We start from the raw sequence: 15425 nt of genomic DNA on the forward strand, positions 1-15425 counted from the left end.
ATCTACTATTCGGAGGGCAGTGCCTAGAAAAGCAGGTTTTTCTGCAGCAACTTGATAACACCATGCCCACTGCACCGGGGACTACAGAGTCAGTTGTTATGCAGTGTTTCCCAAACCCTGGTCCTGGAGTACCCCCAATAGTACACATTTTTCTTGTAACCCTGGACACGCACACCTGTTTCAACTTGCCAACTAATCATCAAACCCTCAATGAGTTGAATGAGGCGCATTTGTCCAGGGCTACAATAAACATGTGTAATATTGGGGGTACTGGAGGACCAGGGTTGGGAAACACTGCCATATAACAACGGACTCTATCCCCCGGTGCAGTTATATGGTAAACTTTTACAAAGCCCATTGAGAGATTCAGTGAAATTAACATGACTAAATCTATTTTCTTTTAAGGATTTGGTTCACAACAATAGATTTGACGATGAAACGTGGTAGCCATTCTGATGCACAACTGAACCCAGGCAGACTTAATGTACCCAGTTGTCTCACTAATGCAGGGTTATCCAGACTAGGGGTGGGGGGTATTCGCCTGATTTGAAAATTTGGTTGCAAGAGAAAATGTGTGCTTGGTTCATAGAACCGGGGTTACATTAGTAAACTCCAGTTGCCGCTAGTTGAGGTTGTAATAAACAGAGCGCTTTCTGTTTTCTTCCTGTGAAGAGACAATGTACTTTTACATCGAAAATATGCCACTTGGGGCCAATTTCCTAGAATTGAATTACTCCTAGTTCTGGACTCAATCTCAGCAGAAAATCTCCATTGAGAATGCTTTTTAGTCCTGGAATAGTCTTAATCTGTGTATGGAAAACAAATCCTTTAAGAATGAAGTGAAAATCTTAAAGACAGTATTTAGAGCTGACTGACTGATGCTTTCATTTTGTCTCACCGTACACATTTCCTGTTATCTAAACTGGACTCCTCTCTGTCAACAATAGCAGGTGGCCTGAGAAAAGTAAAAAAGTTACTCAAGTCATTTCAGAGACCATGCACTCTGGGGAGAAATGTAACTTCCACTGAAAAAGAATGTTCACTTAGCCATGCATTGATGTCAATGGGAGAAAAAGTGAAACTACAGTTCAAACAAAAAGGAATTTAAGACAATGTACACTGAGTATACAAAACAGTATGAACACCTGCTCTTTCCATACATAGCTTTCACCTGGTCAGTCTACAACCCCTTATTGATGTCACATGTTAAATTCACTTCAAATCAGTGTAGATGAAGGGGAGGAGTCAAGTTAATTAAGGAATTTTAAGCCTTGAGACATGGATTGTGTATGTGTGCCATTCAGAGGGTGAATGTGTAAGACAAAATATTTAAGTGTCTTTGAACAGGGTTTGGTAGTAGGTGCCTGGCGTACCAGTTTGTGTCAAGATTTTTAACGGTGCTGGGTTTTTCCACACTCAACAGTTTCCTGTGTGTATCAATAATGCTCCGCCACCCAAAGGACATCCAGACAACTATGGGAACCATTGGAGTCAACATGGGACAGGATCCCTATGGAATGCTTTTGACACCTTGTAGAGTCCATAGCCTGACAAACTGAAGCTGTTGAGGGCAGAAGGGGTGGGTTGATTTGAATCTCTTGATTTATGGACAGTGTCTTACCCTGCCTTCACCAACCCCTGGGTCAAGTGTATCGGAGATACTGAGGGCGAACCAATTCTCCATCTCATCAGGGGGTCACTCTCTTCAGGGTTTCCCAGAAAGCTTTTCCTTGGGTGGGGCATGTGGTGGATGAATCAGAATTAGTTGGGTAACATAGATAATTAAGATGTTTTATTTGCATAATATGCTTATGTGAGATACTTGTCATTAGAATGTATCCTTTGGACTCTGGTGTCTTTTAGTTGCAATTTTCCCTTAGCTGGGGCTCAGTCACTTGGGGCCCAGGGAGGGGAGAGGTCAGACTTCTTTGACATATCTCTGTTGCTATGCAGAATATCAGACAGGGAGGACAAAATGGAACATTGTCTTCATATGTGGATGTATCTGTTAAACCATGTGAAGGGATGGCGTGATTAATGGGGAACCAATTATTTGTCTCCACAATGTCTGTGCGCAAGTCACTCCCCTCAGTGAGCTTGTCCAGGAGTGGAGTCAAGAGGGGGTTTACTTGAGATGGGAGTATCTAGAGTTGTCAATTGATTTATGCCATTGGATGAGCTAATGGTTCTGTTCTATACCGTACCAGGGAGAGACGGTTCCAGTTTGGGGTAAGAGGGCCAGATACTGGTCTATACAATGAAAACTGTTGACACAGCAGTTGCTGTGTGCTATGTTTTATAGATATCTTTCATACAAAACTTAACCTTTGAACTGTTCCTAAGATCTGTTGTTCGTCATGTACGTTGAGAGGGGTGGATCTTGGGTATAAAATATCTCTGTACTTTTGTGTAATCACTCTTCAATGGTTGATTAGAGATAGAGCATCATTGAAGGTCAAGTGCTTTTGCAAAAGCATCTTAATTATTAAAGATGTAGTTTTAAGTATAACTCTGACTTGTGTGTGAAGTTTGTAACTCTCCTCATTTGGTAATGCAGAAATTAGCCACCACAGGCACCAGAGGTGAAGACTGTTGGGGGGAGTCGGACTGGGTTTCTGAACATTTCTACATAATGTGGATGCTACCATGATTACAGAATCTTGAATGAAGTGCGAATAATGATAAGAAATACTCTCCCCCCAAAATGCTAACCTCCCCTATTATTGGTGAGAGGTTAGCATGTCTTGGGGGTATGATATTTGTGCCTCAACTTTCTTACTCATTATACAGGATTATCCGTAATTATACTAGCATCAACATTATGTAGAAGTGTTCAGAAACATTCTATTCACAAAATTGACTCAAATGACAATACATTATTTACCATAATTTATATTGGGCACAACCAAAACAAATAGCAAATGCATCCAACAAGTTTGTAGAGTCACAAGCTTGATGTAGTCATTGCGTTCTATGAATATGGGGCCAAATCAATGACGAATATAAACCCTGGATTGCTGATGCTATCTCCATCTAGGCTATTGGCCATTGAAAGGCTTTGAAGCAACAGGTCAGCCATAATTGGCACTCCCTGTAGGCGCAGTCTTCCATAGGAATGAATGGAATTCTACAGTATTTCAATTAAATATGCCATGGACAAAATGAAATGTATTTAAGGGTCTTATTCTGGTGACCGATGCTTGATAAAAGTATTCTCGCTCTTACCCATAATAATCTCATCATGTAGCCTAGATTAGTTTACCCGCTGTTGGCTAGTGATGGGTCGTTCTCGAACGGACGGTTCTTTTTGAGACGATTGTTTTGGTGAACGTCGGTGGCCGAATCGAATTGGTGAAAGAGTCGTTCATAAAATACCAGATGCACTCCTGATTTGTGTTATCAGAAAAAATAAAACGTAAACGTTACAATAAATGTAATCGACCTACCTGAGTTTCAACAAATGCCCGAACTCAATTGTTTGTCCATGCAAGTAATGTTTTATTGTGTGATATAATTCAGTCAATATCTGATTGATTTTAAAAGTTCAGTATCTTTATCCATCGCAAACAGCTTCGATAACCGTTACCATTTTAATCTAAATATATTGGTAATTAGACAACTTCTAAATATTATGCAGCAAAAACAGCGACATCGGATTTTAGTAACCTTATGGGTCTGTTCGAACACAAGTCATGACGGATTTGACGAATATCTACTTGTTTGATCAGCTTTTTTGAACGGCCGCTAACGAAGGCGTCCTATGTCCCACGGTCTGCATTCCATCTACTGCATGTATGGTACATTTCCAAATTTCCAAGTATTCTCATTCAGTCAACACATTAAATGTTAAATCAAACCAGACTCGGAGTCGTACTATTCCACAGATAAGACAAGGCCCTTACCATTTCAGATGTCAGTGAGGAGACTGGTTCATTTATGTGCTGCACCTGCGATCTACTTATTCTGGGGGCAGAGCCTATAAAGGAAGGTCTTTCTCCATCATCACCTTGATTGATCACCCACTTGATAAGGTCATGTCTAGACTGGATACAGCTTTTGTCAAATTTGACATCAAAAGTTGATCGTTTATAGCTAATCCCTTTCCTGACCTTAACTTAATTCTCCTAACCAGAGATAGATAGTGGACTCATATTTATATCTGTTCCATTATATATGTGACAGCATGGGCAGCGCCATTGAGGCTACAACCCATAGGAATCTCCACCCAGTTGACTAAAAGGGTGGAATCCCTCCATGGCACTGCCCCTGCTAAAACTGCCTTTTGGCTGCTAGAGACCTCTATCATTCTCTATGGCCCACCTCTTAGTACATGTCTCTAGGTGGGAGTGTGATGACTTTAAAACTCACTGCTACAATGTTTGACCTCCCTGTGCTTGCACCATATTTAATCACTCTAATTATGATGTTAGCCTACTTCCTTCCAGAACCCTGTAGGCTATTAAGGATGCGTTTACACAGGCAGGACAATTCAGATAAATATTTTTCCACTAATTGGTCTTTTGACCAATCACATCAGATCTTTTTACATCGGATCGTTTTTCAGAGATGATAGGTCAAAAGACCAACTAGTGAGAAAAAAAACAGCCATTGAATCTGATCTTTTGACTTCCGATTTATACCACGTCCATATGTGGATCTCAATCCTGGTACTAAAAAACGGAAATGAGTTACCTCTGCTTCGTTCAGCCATTCCTATTGGGAAAATTCATGGTAAAAGAATAGGGTTTTGGGATAAATGCCAAAAAATAAGGTCTGAGGTTAACACAGGCTTAGGATATCTTATAGGTTTTGTTCTATGAGATAATATCCGTCAGTTAACATGACCTTTATGAATTATGAAGCCAATTATGTGCTTTATATGATTACATAAATGCTTCAAAATTCACAAAAAGTGACGTTAGCTGATAAAGATACTCATAGAACAAAACGTATAAGATCTCCTAAGCCTGTATTTACCACAGACCTTATTTTCGGTGTTTATCCAAAAACTCCATTCATGTTCCCATACACCCCTTTACAATACACTGACGTCACGCGACTCTTGGCTGTAGTAAGAAAGCCATCGCCACCTGCGCCCATTCATCATAGCCTAGATTTACGTTATTACTTGTAAACAACATCACGTTTTGGGGTTCACATACGCTTACAATTATGTTTTGATTCTAGCTTGAACAATTGCTAAGATTATATTTGGTTGTGACTTTAGCAAAATAACTATTTTGGATGCAGCAGTTGTTAGCTAGAATGCTAACGCTCATTGACATAGGCTGTATCAAAAACTAGACAAAGAACCATTTTATTGGTTGAAGTGCTTAAGTATAATGCAGTTGATTTGCGAGGATGACACAAACATTATATTAAGCAGGACATTTATATTAGACTTAAAACCCAATTACAATTCAAAAGTAGTGTGAAATGCACTCATAAGCAACATGTAAATAGCATTTTTTGGTTGGCATTCTATAAGAATTCCTCCGTGTTCTGCCACCAACTTGCGCGCATCGCCCTCGTGTGGCAATATTTGTAAACACAGAAAGGGTTCAATAGGTGTTGGTCAACGAACCATGACGGAGTTAGTGCCTACAAAAAGACGCCTTTAGGACTACTATTAATTGCTCTCTATATGCGACCTGTCTGGACACTCAGATTTTGTTTTGTTTAGAAATTATTATACATTATTTTTTACAACCCGTCGTTACCATGACAACCACCCCACATTTTAAAGGAACAGTGAAATCTGTGTGCTACTTCAGAGGCTACATCAAGTGTGAATGTGCATAGATCTGATATGGGTCACGTGTGGACATTCAGAAAAAAAAGATTGGCTATAAAGAAAATCCGATTTGGGTTTTTAGGGTGGCTGTGTAAACACAGCCTAAGAGAGTTGGGCTTATTCATAATGGAATTCTCTAGTCTACACCATTGATTAAAGATGATGCACTCCCATCACCATTTATCCTCAGAATTCAGTTTATTCAAATTCAATCCATTGGTAGACCACGGCGCTTGTAACACCAGGGTAGTGGGTTTGATTCCCAGGACCACCGATATGTAAAATGTACGCATGGCTCAGTTGGTAGAGCATGGTGTGTGCAACGCCAGGGTTGTGGGTTCGATTCCCACGAGGGGCCAGTACAAAAAATAAAATAATAATAAAAATAATGCATGAAATGTATGCACTCACTACTGTAAGTTGCTCTGGATAAGAGCATCTGCTAAATGACTAAAATGTAAAAAATGTCGGTTTGGATGAAAGCGTCTGCACATACAGCATAATGAAGTGTTTGATGGGAATTTCTATTGCCTTTGTAGTGACGTCATTATCAAGGTTACATTGTCTGACCTCACTATGCATCATCTTCGTCCGTCTAATTACTTTGGGTGGGTGGGAGTATCGTATATTTGTATTATGTTTCTTAGTTAAGACGTGCCTAAACAATGGAATTTTTGTGATGGTCAATATTAAATGGAATTATTACTGTTTGAAATGTAGCGGTTCCAAAAGGCACACATCAGCGACTTGTATGCCCAGAGATACAAAACATGTTTATGTTAATGGTAAATAACTGTGACAGCGCAATGATTTGCATGACAGTTAACGGCTAACACAAAAGGGACAAGACATTTACTTTCTGAAAATTCACTTAATAAAACAGCATACTCTAGTTCATTGTGATTTCCTCTTTTTAACAGAAGGAAACAAGAAATTCTCTGAAAATCGATTTGAAGACAAGTAGAAAATGAAGTTTTAAACAATACTTTTGTTTCTCTGAAAGTTTACTATTTTCTCCTGCATGAATAGAACACGTTTGGAATGAGCCTCAAGGCCACTTAACAGTCAGTCACTTGTTGTCCATGTAGCGCAGTATCACATTCCGAGTCCAAAGTGAAGTACTTTGGACAAAAACGAAAGTCCGTCAAGTGTCCGATCTCTTTACCAAGTCCTCATTGGCTCTGGAACTGAACCCACATTCTCCCATGGATTTAAAAGGCCCATTGCAGTCCAAAATGTGATTTTACTGTCCCCCCCCCCCCCTCCTAGGAGGTTGGAATAATACTGTGAAAATGCCCTGTTAGAGTAAGCTGTTTGAAAAGACCGGCTAAAATGTCAGCCTGTTTTGGTGAGATGGAGTTTTGGCCTGCCTGGTGACATAACCAGGAGGTAAATTAGTTGCTAGACCAATAAGAGAGTTCCAACCTCTCTGCCAATAACAGCTAGTTTTCTCCCTCCCCACTCAGACCACTCCCAGACAGTCATGGGAAGATAACTGTTTGAGAAATTGCTCTTTGCTAAGAAGGTTTTTTGTTTATTTTTGACCATGTTATTTTAAAAACAATCGCAGTAAGATACTTAATTGTTACCCATAAATTAGTCGATATTGAAATATGGCTGCATTAGACCTTTAACAATGGTGAAGTTAGCAATCCATGGCAAGGAGTGTGAAGCGCACACCTCTGGAATTGGAAAGCAGTCTTAAGTCTCTGGAACTAGAATCTGTCTAGTTCCCCTCCTCCACAGTTCTGCCAAAGTATTCCTTCTGGAACTGTTGGAACTCATCCTCTGTGAACACAGACTTCTCCTTGGGGGCTTTCTTGACCGGGCGGTCCGGACGGTGTCGTGACTGCCGGCCCAAATTCTGGTTGACGATCTGAAGGGGAATAAGAGGGGAGACAGTCTTCATCTTCATTTCCTAGACTATGTGATTCACCCATAAGAGGGTCACGTTCATTAGGAACTTAGAAGACAAATGGACTGAAACAGGGATAGGACCTATCCAATAAAATAAAACACTACATTTTTGCTTTCCGTTTCAAAATGTTAAAGCATTTTTCCGTTCTAATGAACACAATTCACATGCATCTGCAGTTATTTTACCAAATCAATCAAAAGTCATGACAGGGACCAAAGACCTCAACCAACTATCCTCCATAGTAGTAGTATTTAGAGGGCATGACATTTAAACTGTCAGACTGTCTCTTACCTTCATAGTGTCGGAGTCTGTAGCTCTGAAGCCCGTCCCCAGGAAGTACAGCAGGTTGGAGCTCAGATGGCTCTTCCCCTGCTTCTTCCTGAACTCCTCTGGAAACACAAAGACATGACATCCCAGTTCAGAGGTCAAGACGAAGTCCATGACACAGACACTAAATGATATGACCTGAGGAGTTTGCACAGAAGGCCTACGCATAATCTATGGAAACACAAGATGGAGACAAAAGAGGATGGTAAGGAGTCGGCCCACGAGGCTGACACACTGACACCAGGTTTACGGACAGACTAGACCAGGGTTCCTCAACTGGCAGCCCGTGTGATTCTATTGATTTGATTAACGTTTCATTTTTATTATTGGACAGACTGTAAAAACAAAAGCAAATCAGCGCCAAGTGATTTTCATTTTCAAGTTCCAAAGTATTCCCACATATAATAAAGAGATACTGTATGTGATCGTATACAAATGTAAGCAAGATAAGAAATGATTATGTTTTAGTCAAATATTATATCTGTTTGGGCTTCTTGCGGTCAATTTGCAGCAGTGGTTGAAAAAGTCCCCAATTGTCATACTTGAGTAAAAGTAAAGAGACCTTAATAGAAAATGACTCAGGTGTACTTAAGTATCAAAATGATGAATAATTTCTAATTACTTATATTAAGCAAACCAGTAGCACAATGTGTTATTAAATTTTTTTTACGGATAGCCAGGGGCACACTCCAACACTCAAACATCATTTACAAACGAAGCATTTGTGATTAGTTAGTCTGCTAGATCAGAGGCAGTAGTAATGACCAGGGATGTCCTCTTGAAAAGTGTGTGAATTGGACCATGTTCTGTCTTGCTAAACATTCAAATTGTAAAGAGTACTTTTGGGTGTCAGGGAAAACGTATGGAGTAAAAAGTACATCATTTTCTTTAGGAATGAGTTTAAGTAAAAGTAGTTACAAATATTAAGGTAAAGTACAGCTACCCCAAAAAACGACTTAAGTAGTACTTTAAAGTATTTTTACTCAAGTACTTTACACCACTAATTTGCAGTCTACAAATGATTTGTAATTATGTTTTGACCCCGTGAGCAAAAATAATAGACCTGGGACACCAGGTGGGTATAATTAATTAATCTCATAGGGTAAGAGTTGAATTCCCCTTGACTACATAAGGAAGCTGATACACTGACACCAGTTTCACAGACAGACTAGTTTCCTTCTTCAGACACACCAGTCAACAAATAGCTAAGAGAAGAGCATGATCCTCAACCCAAGAAAAAAACAAAAACATTCTAGCTAGTTGCATGACATCAACCAGAAATAGAAATAGCATGAACAGAGACCATAGCAATAGAATTACTAGACTATATTTATATGTGCCAGACCATCCCTACAGGAATTCATGTGTTCGTTTTTCTACACAGTGCACAGAAATGCTTTGTGCCTCTGAACGCGTTGAGCCACTCACCCACGGCAGACTTGATCCTCTTGTCTTTGACGGTGGCCTTGCTCTTCCCTGGACCGAGACGCCCCTGCAGCTGCCGGACCTGCCTGCTGACGCCCTGACGGTTGGTGCTCACCAGGCCCATCACCTCAGCCTTGCTCGGTGTGTGCTTCTTCTTGGCTGCGCTCTTCTGCTTCTTGCTACCATCTGACACCGCGGAGGGAGATAGGGAGGGAGAAAGGGGGAGTGAGAGAGAGACATTTGTGTCGGAGACATTTTGGACTGCTTATGTTATGTGCTCCTGTGTGTTGTGTATGTGGTCTGTCTAGGTATGTTTCACATGGGCTAATAGGTCACGTGTAAATAGGCACACAGTGGTGACCAGGAAGTGTTAGCACAGATGACACTACTTTGCATAGAATAAATACTGTAACGATGTGAACCCTAACATGGTCCAAACATACCAAAATGGTTGTGAAGAGGGCACGATAACACCTCTTCCCCCTCAGGAAGCTGAAAAGATTTGGCATGGGCCCTCAGCTCCTCAAAGTTCTACAGCTGCAAACATCTCCTTAATAGCTTCTATCCCCAAGCCATAAGACTGCTTAACAGATCATCAAATGGCTACCCGGACTATTTACATTGACCCCCCCTTTTTGTGCACTGACTCTATGCACACTCACAACACTGACACTCGCAACACACTACATACATACATACATACATACATACATTACATACATACATTAGATACGTTCACACGTGTTGCGGCTACCCTGTTTATTATCTATGCTGATTGCCTTGTCACTTTTACCCCAACCTACATGTACATATTACTACCTCGTACCCCTGCACATTGACTCAGTACCGGTACTCCTTGTATATAGCCTCGTTATTGGTATTCCATTGTGTTAGCTACTATTTTCCTATTTTTTTTTTTATAGCTAATTATATATTATGTCCGTACTTTTTAACTATGCAGTGTTGGGGAAGGGCTCATAAGTAAGCATTTCACGATAAAGTCGACACCTGTTGTATTCGGCGCATGTGACAAATACAATTTTATTTGAATAACGGGTCTCACTACAACACGTATGAAATGCACCTTTCTTTCACGTTGTGACATTTCGGTATTTATATTATGCAAAGTATGTCGTTTATCTGCAATAAATAGGAACATCACCGAACTAAAGATCTACGTCTGGAAAGCCAATTGAATTGTCATAAACTGCTCTCAACCTGTGCCCTTGGTGTTTCATAGATAGCTATAGCTTCGATGCAACCAAGAGAGTATTTACATAGTTTTTAAATTGTGCTGGACGCTATCTTGGTTGCATCGAAGCTAACATAGCTAGCTCAGTCATTCCCACAATGCGGTACCATTTGGACCTCAAAACTTTAGAACACGCACACACATACATATTTTTTTTCCTATCAGAAAAAGGATGTTTGACTTTCCGAAAAACATACAGGTCAAGCTCAGGAACTTTTTGGGTGCATTTTCCAATTTGTTAGTTGCATAATCCTAACTGGGTTGAAATGTTTTGCCTAAATGTGCCATAGCTCTGTGAATGAGCAAGATTGAGCTCGCATAATGGTGAACACTTGAACAGGATTTTAACTTCTCTATCAAATATATTTTTTCTCTGTATAACTTAGCCTAACAGGGTGAACATTTATGAGTTGGACATACAGACTAACATGAAACATGGAAAAACAGATAAAGCTGAGTGTTTATATTTATTTAGCTTTGTACCATAGTTTTCCCATCAAAGAAATTAGATTTCCTGAATGTGGTGTCATTGTAGGAAGGGGTTGTTTTCTTAAATGGAGAATTACAACAAACTAAAAGGGTGGAAAGTGATATCAGGGAAAAACAGAAAATATATAATGAATACAATGATCATGAAAAAACGTTAATGATTAAAGATGTTATAAATGTCATGGCTTATATTTCTTGTGGAAGTTGATAAATAACACCTGGGGACGTGGGAAAAACGACTACATCTACTGAATTTTTTTTTTTTTTTAAAGCATAAAATTCCCTTTCAGAATCCATATGTTTGTGTTTTTAAGGTACATAACACCTGACATTATACTTAAAGCCTTTGGAATCCACACTTTACACTAAATAAGAACTGATATTTCCTAGGGGCAGAAAATGCACCTCAAAGTAGGAATGACCCAACCAGCTAATGAAACCGTGGTTACTGTAGATAATTTACCTTTTATGTCATCGCTTAGCAACTCCAGTCCCCTCCGAATCATTGATGCCGACATGTTGATATGCACTTTACTTTTTAAATAACAAACATGTGAGTAAACGTTAAGATTTCTCCGGCAAATCTAGCAAAACTATCTTGCTTCTGTAAAAAATAACATGTGAATTCAACATCCGGCAAATAGTGTTTGGGAATCACTACTCGGGTGAAAACTATTTTCAAAGTGCACCATCACAAAATGGTTCCGGATTGTTGTCAAAATACCTTTCGCTTTTGGAAAAATGATGACACGTCATAGAAAACACATAAGGTCATGTTAATGAGGTTACTTAGCCTTATTATTATTTATAAATTATTTAAATACATGCTTTATAAAGTTAATCATCTGATCCTGTTTCAATTGTTGTGGATACGGTGGGAAAATGTCGGTCTGAGCAAGTGTGATGCCATTAATGTTTTTGGAAATGTATGTAAATGTTAAGTTGTTATATGTTTTTGTCTATATATGTTTTTGTAAATAAAATGTTACAAATTACGCACAATTCCATATGAAAAAATAATAATAAAAAAACGACGCAAATACCGAGTAGACGATTTATATAAAGTTGCCTTGCTGTTAATTTTGATGAATGTCTGTTGGCCTTATGGTGACGCCCCCATTCACTTTCAGCTGTAACTACAGGCTGTGCATTGGGGGCGTGTTATTTCTCCTGGGACAGCTCTCTCTCTCTCTCCCCATAAAACCCGCCTCTCGTTCTACCTGTATCACCTTTGCAACCGTCGGGAATTACACGTTCAACCATGGCGCTCCAAGTGAGGGCTATCGTCGCATCCAAGTGGCTTCTCGATGCCGTCAAAGACCAACGGGTCGGCCCCAAACTCCGCGTCTTGGACACGTCTTGGTACTTACCCAAACTCAGGCGCAACGCCAAGAGCGAATTCAAAAAGAGGCATATTCCGGGTGCAGCCTTCTTTGACATAGACCAGTGCTGCGACAAAACTTCTCCGCTGGATCATATGCTGCCATCCGAGCGCATTTTTGCAGATTATGTTGGAAATTTGGGAATTGGAAACGATACGCACGTCGTGGTCTACGATGCTAGCAACTTCGGCGCGTTCTCTGCGCCTCGAGTTTGGTGGATGTTCCGAGTTTTCGGCCACAGTTCTGTCTCGGTTCTGAATGGAGGACTCAAAAACTGGGCGAACGAGGGACTTCCAGTGAGTGACCGGTACTCCCGACCCGAGCAGACCGAATTTAGGGCCTCTTTGAACCGCTCCTGGGTGAAGACGTACCAGGACATCCTGGATAATCTGGATAGTAAAGAATTTCAGGTGGTCGATGCCAGACCAGGGGGGAGATTCAGAGGGGTGGATCCAGAACCCAGAGACAGTGAGCAACACACACACACACACACACACACACACAGAAAGTGCATTGGGTGTAGATTTTACCGTGAAATGCTTACTTACCCTTTCTCAACAACGCAGAGTTAAACATTTTAAGAAAATGCAAAAAAAAAAGATATAAACACAAGAGAGGTGTAGCCTACAATAGGTGTATAACTAGCCATAACTTCAAGTATGGAGGCCTGCTCATGTCACCTTATTAGTAGCTCATTTAGCATTTGATCAATTCTGCTGATAGGCCAACAGGGTTCCAACTGTGGGGGTAAACATAAACAACAACCCCCTTTGACCTATAATCAATAGGCCTAGACCAACTACTGATCACGGAGTAGCCCACTCCTCTCCTCCAATCCTCCGGATATCTTCCTCCATTGAACTTTGACCCATAATCAACAACACAATAGACTGACAGATTGCTCATGTTAGATGATCCAGTTTCTCTCAGCTGTCATGTTGCGATAGATAATGGGTGTGTTATCTATGGGATGTGGACTTTGTCTGGCCCTGAGGCACAGACCTGCTGAACGTGTGACTTCCTCCTCGTACACTGGCTGCATCCTATGGTGCACTACTTTTGACCAGGACCCATAGTGCACTACTTTGGACCAGAGCCCTATGTAGGAAATGGGGTGGGATTTTTGGGTGCACACTTGGTCTGAAATGTACTTACCTGTCAAATCCTTTCTTCCTCTGTCCTTGTTTCCTCAATTCCTCTCCAAAGCTCATTGAAGGAGAGGATCCAAGGTCCTTCCTTTGGACCTCTTCCTCCAATAAGCTTTGAGTGGAATTGAGGAGACGAGGACAGAGGAAGCAAGGCTTTGCACAAGATGACGTTTGCAGACGCAAGCCATAGGCCTCCTTTGTTTGCACAAGCTGATAAGCAAACATGGAGGTTGGGTCATAAATCAGAACATCTGTCAGCACAATTGTGTACCATACACACATAGGCATGCATGCATGCACACACACTGTAGTGAACGGTGTGGAAACACTACATATAGTAGTAGTCTGAATACAATTCTGTAGATTTGACTGTTGCACTTGATTGGTATTGTACCAGTTTAGCGCAGACCCCTTCTTGTGACGCTCTATCCATTCCAGGTGTTCAAATCTACCTTGTTGTGACGCTCTATTCGTTCTAAGTGTTCTAATTTACCTCTATGGCGATAAGGTCTTATGTGGCTGTACTTTATTTATTCTGAAGTTGTCCTACACACCACACACACACACACACACACACACACATTACATACGTGCTCTTTCACACATTTCAGTGTTCATCTGCCTATAAGTGTCTTTCCGGCTGGGGACTTTGATCTCTTGAGTATTCTCTATTGGCATGGAAACGACACAGGAAGAGGGAGCATTTTTAGACTGTGGAAATTCACCCAGCAGCACTAACCCTTTCCCTCTGTTTGTCCTTTTTGTCACCCATTCATTCTCTTCCTCCTCTCTTTCAGATACTGAGCCAGGCCACATCCCTGGCTCCATCAGCATGCCCTTCTCCTCCTTCCTCTCTGCGTCCGGTCACCTCCATCCCCGTGAAGACCTCCAGACCATGTTCACCCAGGCTGGTGTCGACCTCTCCCTCCCGCTCTGCGTGTCCTGTGGGTCGGGTGTGACTGCCTGCCATGTGGCTCTTGCCGCCCACGAGTGCGGGCACCCTGGGGTGTCTGTGTACGACGGGGCGTGGTCCGAGTGGTACACCCGCGCCGTGCCCGAGCATGTAATCTCTGTGGGGTTTGGGAAACACTCCCCTGTGTTTGAATGAGGGAGTAAGAGGAATGTGTGATTGGATGGGGAGGGAGGAAGCTCACTGTGATTGGAGGATTATTGGACAATAGTTAGAAACTTCCTTACCCCCCCCACCCTGTAGGCACAGATCTAGGATCAGTGTACCCTCAATTCTTAAGGAGCAATGTAAAACTAGCCTTAGGTCAGTGTCTGGGGGTAACTGTATACTACTGTTTGGACTAGAGAGGGCTGGTGACGATCACATGTCATAGGTCAGTTGGAGTTTGAATTCACGTCAGTTACTCAGTCTTTCATTAGCCTTATCATTCACACGACAGACAATGACATCACTATAATTTCCTCAACACGAGGGGAAGTGGGTGGCCCCACTGGACAATCCAGTATCTCTGCTGAACAGTGTGTGGGTCTGGTCCTCACGTACAGATGGATTGGGCTGAACCCCACACACCTACACAAACCATAAGACATTCTGTAGTCATATGAATGTAGTAAATATCAATCAATGTTGTAATGTCACTGATTTTTATTTTATTTGTTAACATGGTTGAATTCTTGTATCTGATATTAAAAATAATAACTATTAAACCTCTTTATCCTT

General features: G+C 41.1%; 2 protein-coding genes across 2 annotated transcripts; one reads left to right on the forward strand and one right to left on the reverse strand.

Annotated features, from left to right (window-relative positions):
- Positions 1-5301: 5301 nt before the first annotated feature.
- Positions 5302-11876, reverse strand: LOC106564392 (active regulator of SIRT1). Its single transcript, XM_014130466.3, has 4 exons — positions 11669-11876; positions 9468-9650; positions 8004-8101; positions 5302-7670 (listed from the first exon to the last, which is right to left on the reverse strand). Exons 1-4 carry the CDS (start codon positions 11721-11723, stop codon positions 7521-7523), a joined length of 486 nt encoding a protein of 161 aa, XP_013985941.3. The 5' UTR covers positions 11724-11876; the 3' UTR covers positions 5302-7520.
- Positions 11877-12389: 513 nt separating this feature from the next.
- Positions 12390-15412, forward strand: LOC106564391 (3-mercaptopyruvate sulfurtransferase). Its single transcript, XM_014130465.3, has 2 exons — positions 12390-13055; positions 14533-15412. The coding sequence occupies exons 1-2, from the start codon at positions 12467-12469 to the stop codon at positions 14841-14843; spliced, it is 900 nt and encodes a 299-aa protein (XP_013985940.1). The 5' UTR covers positions 12390-12466; the 3' UTR covers positions 14844-15412.
- The last annotated feature ends 13 nt before the right edge of the window (positions 15413-15425 follow it).

Source organism: Salmo salar, chromosome 12, assembly GCF_965601325.2.
Source record: "Salmo salar chromosome 12, fSalSal1, whole genome shotgun sequence".
NCBI classification, from domain to species: Eukaryota; Metazoa; Chordata; class Actinopteri; order Salmoniformes; family Salmonidae; genus Salmo; species Salmo salar.